General features: G+C 36.5%; 1 protein-coding gene and 1 long non-coding RNA gene across 3 annotated transcripts; both read right to left on the reverse strand.

The window, feature by feature from the left end:
- Positions 1-1,264: 1,264 nt before the first annotated feature.
- Positions 1,265-7,865, reverse strand: LOC149588718 (uncharacterized). 2 transcript variants are annotated; one of them, XR_016379873.1, is made up of 3 exons: positions 7,700-7,865; positions 2,180-2,516; positions 1,265-2,114 (listed from the first exon to the last, which is right to left on the reverse strand). XR_016379873.1 is itself a non-coding variant. In XM_089862322.1 (2 exons), exons 1-2 carry the CDS (start codon positions 7,863-7,865, stop codon positions 2,380-2,382), a joined length of 303 nt encoding a protein of 100 aa, XP_089718448.1. In that variant the 3' UTR covers positions 1,265-2,379. The 2 variants fall into 2 exon arrangements, 1 of the variants encoding a protein (XP_089718448.1); XM_089862322.1 differs by having other exon boundaries at positions 1,265-2,516.
- Positions 3,206-4,287, reverse strand: LOC149588719 (uncharacterized). Its single transcript, XR_016379874.1, has 2 exons — positions 3,439-4,287; positions 3,206-3,355 (listed from the first exon to the last, which is right to left on the reverse strand). It is a non-coding gene; the product is annotated as an uncharacterized LOC149588719 (long non-coding RNA).
- Positions 7,866-7,890: the final 25 nt, after the last annotated feature.

Raw genomic sequence — 7,890 nt, forward strand, 5'->3', positions numbered from 1 at the left:
TTCATATTTTTCTAAAGAAGCGGTATCTCCCTTTGATAAGACGTTGATAAGATATTGGTTTAATGTATAAGATGTCTTTTATTGATTGGATGCAACTTTTTTCGTATTGTGTTTGTTGTTTATATAAAATTCGACTGTACTAAAATCCTGGCCATTAATGTCTGGTTAAAATTTCAAAGATATCCTTCTAATAGTTTATGAAGTTGCTAAGGGTGGTTTTAGAATCCATAAATCCGACCATTAGGTGCAAAATACAAAATTTTTCCAAAGAGATAACATGGAAATGTTTTTTATAGTGAACCAAACTAAGGAAAGTTTTGTAAACGATCTTAAATGAAAGGTACCACTTCACGGGGTATACCTCTATTGGATAGAATCCCGTTGGACCGAATTCAGATTTGTACGATTGTAGCCAAATTTAAAACAATTTATAACCCAAAGAGCGATTTTCTGCTGAATGGGAATATTTATATGGACGAGCTTTCGACCAGAGAGAATTTATAATAGGGAGTGGAAGCTCTTGCCCTTGACAGTGCTAAATACAATGTAGCTCAAACAAGTAGGCAGCGACGCTAAAACTGGCCAGGAAAATTTCCGGTCACATGACACTCCTTTAATTTTAAAGTTTGCCCTCAATCACTGTTGGTTGTACAATTACCTAATAAGGGTTCGTGATTTCGAGTGCGACTGGCACCATTTGGAGTTATTTTAAGTCAGACCGTTCCCTTTCCCTAAAAAAGGTAGTGTCTATCTCCCCTAGAGACCCTTCCACAACATTCTAGACCCACCCAAGAGGGAGGGGCCTCAAAAAATTATACCGGAAATAGACCTGGCCAGTTTTGTTGATCACGTGATTTTTAAGCTACATAATATTCCTCAGTGTCTACTCCCTATTATAAAATCTCTATGTTTCGACTGAATGGAATGGGTTTTCACATATAAAATCATAGCGTTTTCCTTGAGTTGCCGAACTCCAGTAGCGCAATGAATAGAGTGAGTTGCATGATCGAAGAAGTTACGCAGCATCGAGCCGTCAGTATAAAGTTTAGGTTGGGTTAACTACAATGTTACGCCTTGTTGATTATCTTCATTGACTTCCCAAAATAATATGCCTTTTCCAAAAAATTGTTGTTTATCTTCATTGACTATCCAAATTAATATGCCTTTTCCAAAGATTAGGTTAGGTTAGTAATATTTTATAAAAAAAACTAAAATGTTACGCTTTTTGCAAAATATTGAAGTTTATCTTCATTGACTTTCCAAATTAATATGCCTTTTCCAAAAAATTACATTTTATATTCACTTCCGATATAACGTTATACTTTTTGAATAATATTTTTCTTTATTCTTGTACTAATATATTCGGTTTACAAATGAAACCATTTGCTCTGATCATACGAAAAAATACTAACTTAAAAAACAACAATTTGAAAAAAAAACAGAAATGAAAGGAAAATTCATGATTGGAAATCCGCCCAAATTGCGGTATCGGTCCAATGGGATTCAGTCGAACAAGACATTCGATGCAATGGAATTCGACCCAATGGTACACAATCCTTCACGGCAGTGCCTTTCCTTAGTTTCATCAAGAATAATTAAAATTAAGCATTACGTTTAAAAAATTTTAAATACATACACTGACTAGACTAACGATCTTTACCCTGAAAATAATACTGTTAGTAGTTCCGTGTTCAGCAGCTAAATCACTAATAACCTAGCCAAGAATTACAAAGTAGTATGAAGTACAATAATCGTGGTCCATATTGAAGTAACACCGCGGTCGCTCATTTTGGGCAACGAAACCCAGCGCCATTTTCGGAGGTGCAATGCTGCCAGACACTTTTCCCTAGCATCACGGACGTGATCGAGTTAGCCATGTTAAAAAATTCCCTCTATCCATAATTGGCCACCGATCAGATGATCATATTTCTCCGCGGAAAACGCCGCGAGATTCATGAGAACTCTTTTGGCACTCAATTGGAGTTGGACCAATACTATCGCTCTAAACGTTTCTCTCGTAGTGTGGTAGAAGAGGTTGGAAGAATCATTTATACACGCCAAGCTAAAATAAGCCAATGCATTCATACTGGAGCCGCGTATTTCAGCTGGTTTTTCTGTGTATTTATAAGGTTTTAGATTCTAAAAATAATTAACCATTCTCAAATTTTTTATTACAAACACTTTAAAATGCAGGCGGCGATCAGCTAAGGTTTCGAGAAATGTCTATAGCCTCCTACTTGGCAGGGCTTCCACAAGTTACACACTATTGCGCTTTTTCCTATCCCATATACACCGCTTCTTTGTAAACACGGGGTAAAACTTAGGCCTGTGCGAGTACTCGACTCGAGACTTGGAAATCAATATTTTGGGACTCGAGAATTATTTCAAGTCCTCAAAAATCCTCACTATTGGACTCGAGGAGTCGTCGAACCGATGCATGGCGGATGGCGCCTTATCCAGTTCAGAAAATTTTACCTTGATCTCGGTCACCCGGAATTTGAAGTAGAGGGCCTCATCTATAGTGGGGTTTTACCGATTTAGAGTTTAGAGTAGACAGAAGATTGGAAAAAAATTTGACGTCAGCTAAATCAGTTAAGCTAACCAAAACCAAGAAGCGATATCTAGTTTACTAGGGAGAAGGTATAAGATACCTAAATATTCGCGCGCCATAGTCCCAGTCCCCCTTTCAAAATACAAGGGGGACGTAAAAGGAGGCCGGGTTACTTTGCCTCTCCTCTGTCGGAAAATACTTAATTATAGTCATTCGCATCGCGCTGACGTGACTTTTCAAGAACCAATGAGATTCTGGTTGTAATTTAGAGGCGGGGATTAACTCCGGACCTACGTTTGGACTGGAGATAAACCTAGAAATGTGGCGAATTATACCTTCTCCCTAGTAAACTAGGTATCTCTTCTTGCCAAAACCAAAAGTTAAGTTATTGTTACTGCGCGTCATTTTGGTCGCGGGCACTGTACGTTTTATACATTGTAAGTATAATTTATCCTTATCAGAAATTAATTTATTATACGGGACTAACGAGGTTACCGCCCCCTTCTCGGAGAGATGGTCTGTCAAGGCTACGGTGCGTGTTCAACGGTATACTACTACTGGATAGAATCCCGTTGGACCGAATTCAGATTTCTAAAATTGTAGCCAAATTTAAAACAATTTATAGCCCAAGGAGCGATTTTCTGCTGAATGGGAATATTTATATGGAAGAGCTTTCTACTGAATGGGATGGGTTTACACATATAAAATCATAGCGTTTTCTTGAGTTGCCGAGCTCCAGTAGCGCAATGGATAAAGTGATTTGGATGATCGAAAAAGTTAAGCAGCATCGAACGCCGTCAGTACCTGGGAGGGAGATCTCTTCCGTTAGGTAAGGTTAGGTTAGGTTAGGTTAGGGTTAGACAATTTCAAAAATGAAAGGTACTTACTGAAATTTATTGAAGAACGTTATTGGTGAACATACATATTATTTGCTTCAATATCAAGAAGTTTAATAAGAATATTAATTTCATTTTTTGGTCTGGTCTGGTCTGGTTAGGTTAGGTTTGTTTAGGTTAGGTATGGTTAGGTTAGGTTAGGTTAGGTTTGGTTAGGTTAGGTTAGGTATGGTTAGGTTAGGTTAGGTTAGGTTAGGTTTGGTTAGGTTAGATTAGGTTAGGTTTGGTTAGGTTAGGTTTGGTTAGGTTTGGTAAGGTTAGGTAAGGTTAGGTAAGGTTTGGTTAGGTTAGGTTAGGTTAGGTTTGGTTTGGTTTGGTTAGGTTAGGTTAGGTTAGGTTTGGTTTGGTTAAGTTTGGTAAGGTTAGGTAAGGTTAGGTTAGGTTTGGTAAGGTAAGGTTAGGTTTGGTTAGGTTTGGTAAGGTAAGGTTAGGTTAGGTTAGGTTAGGTTAGGTTTGGTTAGGTTTGGTTAGGTTTTGTTAGGTTAGGTTAGGTTAGGTTAGGTTGGGTTAGGTTAAGTTACGTTAAGTTAGGTTAGGTTAGGTTAGGTTAGGTTAGGTTTGGTTTGGTTTGGTTAGGCTAGGTTTGGTAAGGCTAGGTTAGGTTAGGTTAGACAATTTCCAACAATGAAAATTAATTACTTAAATTTATTGAAGAATGTTATTGGTGAACATAAATATTATTTGCTGCAATATCAAGAAGTTTAATTAGAAAATCAATTGAAAAATAGGAATGAAAGAAAAAATCATGATTGGAAAACCGCCCAAATTGCGGTATTCGGTCGAACAAAACATTCGATCCATTGGGATTCGACCCAATGGTAGACAATCGATTCAACGACAGGGAATGTCAGCCAGTGACTAAAGGCCCCCCCCCCCCCCAGAATTACAGAGTAAGATAAAATATTAAGTCCCGCCTTCGCTTCCACCCCCATCCATGCAGGGGAGATTGTCGACTATTACGCGAGCAGTAGAGGCAAATTTAGGTCTTCTTATAGATACATTTCTTCTTGGTATCAAATCAAACTAGATCATAGCATTTTTATTGAAAATAAATGCTATGTAAAATTTTCCCTTTAGTGTTAGACGCAACGGGAAAGCTTCCATCTGGCATTCTTTCCTTTTCAACAAGTGAATTGGGATCGTACGAGCAATGTCTTCGCATTTCTGCACCCATCAGTTCAAACACCGAAAAACCAATCGAAGGCCAATATTGTCTACTGAAATTCATCTTGCCTCTTCCAGAAAAAACTGAGAAATCTCTTCCGCTTGGAAACATTTTTCCCTTCACAAACCACACTTTTAAGACGCAGGTTAGTTTAAAAAGTTATTGCTTTTAGTTTAACGCAAAACGATTTATATTAAAGAAACCCGAACTTAAAGTCCATTTAATAAAAATTAATTAAAAAAAAATTAAAAAAGAAGGATAATGTTTATATCCAAACGGGGAGTAGTAGATAAGGAGACGATTTGAAATCGCATTTTAGAATTACAAACAATAATTCTTCAATCCCACAACTAGCGAGATGGGAGAACACTTGGTTAGAACTAAACATGAACTGAATAGTAAGCAATCCTCTTATCTTTCCACCCCTTTTTGTTACAACTAGTGGACGTCTCGGTTTATACGGGCAAAGGTACGGCAGTTAAGGTCTGGATTGTTCACTATTTCGTTCATGAACTTATAATGCGATTAGAACAAAGATAATGCATAAGAGCAGAAACTCGGAGACAGACAAAATGCACGTAGTCCCCTTCCCTAAAACGTAAGTGTTCCGTTCCCCAGTTACCATGGTTACCGCTATCCCCATAGACATTATAACACTATTAAGGCCTAGACAAACTATTGGGGAAAGCGGTCCTTGAATGTTTTTGTGAGGGATTTTTCGCTTCTCCTCCTTCGCATGTGTGATGGGGTGAAAGACTGGTGGCGCTCCCCTATCGACGAGCAAAGGAGTTATTAATAAGGATGAGCTTAGAGTAGTGGCACTCTATGTTAACTCCCTATAGGGCATAATAAGTCAAACCCTCGGAGATGCCATTACTTCATTTCCAAATCTACCAGTGGCGTCGCTAGGCCTTTTTGGGGGGGGCTATAGCCCCCCCAAAAATATCCGTAAACCCTACCAAAAAATTGCTGTTGGCATCCTAAAATTCTGTAGCAATATATAAAAAAATATAAAGTTTCATCTCGGCAGAGATGAATTTCAATATCAAACAGTACAATTTTGAAGAAAAGAACAGATGGAGACAAGTAAAATGTTTCATGTTCTTTCGAAAGTAGTCCCAATAGTGTGGACTAAAAGCTAAACAAAACTAAAAATAAACTTAAGACGAGTGAAAATCCTTCATAATCGGTTCCATTTTTATCAATAAAAGGTTGTATATCTTTAAAATACGGATAATTTCACGTTGACACCAAATTGGGGGGTTCCCATTCATCCGAATCTCATTGGACAGAATCGCATTCGACAGAAAATGTTTGGCTAGAATTTCAAAATCTAGCCCAACGGCGGGTTTCAATTGAGGTGGAATATTTTATAACATTTTTAAAGTCAGTTTAGGTTAGGTTTGGTTGTAATTGCTTTATTGATAGGTTATAGGTTTGTTTTGGTTAGGTAAGGTTTGCTTTGGTTAGGTTAGGTTAGGTTAGTTTAGGTTAGGTTAGTAATATTTTATAAATCATTTAACTATGGTACGCCTTTTTCAAAATATTAATGTTTAGCTTCATTGACTTCTCAAATAATATGCCTTTTCCAGAACATTACTGTTATGTTATGTTAGATTAGGTTTGTAATATTTTATAAATCATTTAACTATGGTACGCCTTTTCCAAAATATTGATGTTTAGCTTCATTGACTTCTCAAATAATATGCATTTTCCAAAACATTACTGTTATGCTAGGTTAGGTTTGGGTTGGTTAAGTTAGGTTAGCAATATTTTATAAATCATTTAACTATGTTACGCCTTTTCCAAAATATTAATGTTTAGCTTCTTTGACTTCTCAAATAATATGCCTTTTCCAGAACATTACTGTTATGTTATGTTAGATTAGGTTAGTAATATTTTATAAATCATTTAACTATGGTACGCCTTTTCCAAAATATTGATGTTTAGCTTCATTGACTTCTCAAATAATATGCCTTTTCCAAAACATTACTGTTATGTTAGGTTAGGTTTGGGTTGGTTAAGTTAGGTTAGTAATATTTTATAAATCATTTAACTATGTTACGCCTTTTCCAAAATATTAATGTATAGCTTCACTGACTTCTCACATAATATGCCTTTTCCAAAATATTACTGTTATGTTATGTTATGTTAGGTTAGGTTTGGTTTGGTTAAGTTAGGTTAATAATATTTTATAAATCATTTAACTATGCTACGCCTTTTCCAAAATATTTATGTTTAGCTTCTTCGACTTCTCAAATAATATGCCTTTTCCAAAACATTACTGTTATGTTAGGTTAGGTTTGGTTTGGTTAAGTTAGGTATTTCGGCAGTTATATACTATATATATATATCTTTGGGAACGAATAGGTTTTTTAAGGGTTATGGTTTTCATAATATTCGAAAATGTCAAGTTAGTACTCTAAAACTGCAGCCAAAACCATGTAACGTGATAAATATGACTTAAAATAATAAAAAAATCTACAATTCCCTTTAAAAAGTAAATTTTCGGGGATCTGAAAGTTTTTGGTTCTTCTAAACTAAAATAGGTGCTTAATATTTTACAGAATGTTCGCGTATGGTGCTCAATTTCTTTGACCATTATTTTATTACAAGTCAAAGAAATTGTTTGCTTGCAAAGATGCAATCTTTGCGCTCCCGGGAATTAAATTAAATTTAGTTTCATCGGGTGTATATGCGCATGCATTCTTGTCCTAATGGACGGAACCGAAACCCGGAGAAGTGCGGGTTTTCGCTCCAAAGGGTCTGTCCCATTGGACCGAATCCGCCAAAAGTGCGGGTTTTTCGGTTGATTGGGACTGGTTTCGGCCGAATGCGATTCGGTCCAATGGGGCAGAGCCACAAAATTAGGTAGGTTTAAAGGTCTACACATTATCCAATGAACCCATTATGCAATTGTTTTTATTATTAAATTCTAATAATAACTAGTTTGCCCTGATTTAGCCCCCCCAAATTTCAAACCCTAGCGACGCTACTGAAATCTACTTCTACATTATGGCCATGACCAAGGCTTAGCTCGCCTTAAATGTTTTTATTACTAATAAATGTATAAAAAAAGACTCTTACCTTCAGAAAACGGTGGTATTTCCTCGAAAGTAAGTAGAAATACAAGTTCCAAGTGTTTTTTAAAAGATTTTACAGGTGTAAAATTTATAAAATACGTTTTTCCGCTCTTAGCTCGTCTCCGCGAATCACGGAAATTTTTTTTCCGTATAAAATGGAGTAATGGCATCTCCGAGGGTTTGACTTATTATGCC

The sequence above is a fragment of the Phalangium opilio genome, unplaced genomic scaffold, assembly GCF_054372755.1.
Source record: "Phalangium opilio isolate 3A_F unplaced genomic scaffold, DU_Popi_V2 ptg000537l_1, whole genome shotgun sequence".
Lineage (NCBI taxonomy): Eukaryota > Metazoa > Arthropoda > Arachnida > Opiliones > Phalangiidae > Phalangium > Phalangium opilio.

Excerpts from the sequence above, each read along its gene's own strand:
- LOC149588718 (XM_089862322.1), bottom strand. The coding sequence starts at position 7,865 with ATGCCATTACTCCATTTTATACGGAAAAAAAATTTCCGTGATTCGCGG. Across the intron at positions 2,517-7,699 it reads AATACCACCGTTTTCTGAAG|ATGAGGCCCTCTACTTCAAA; the intron begins GTAAGAGTCTTT and ends ACCCCACTATAG.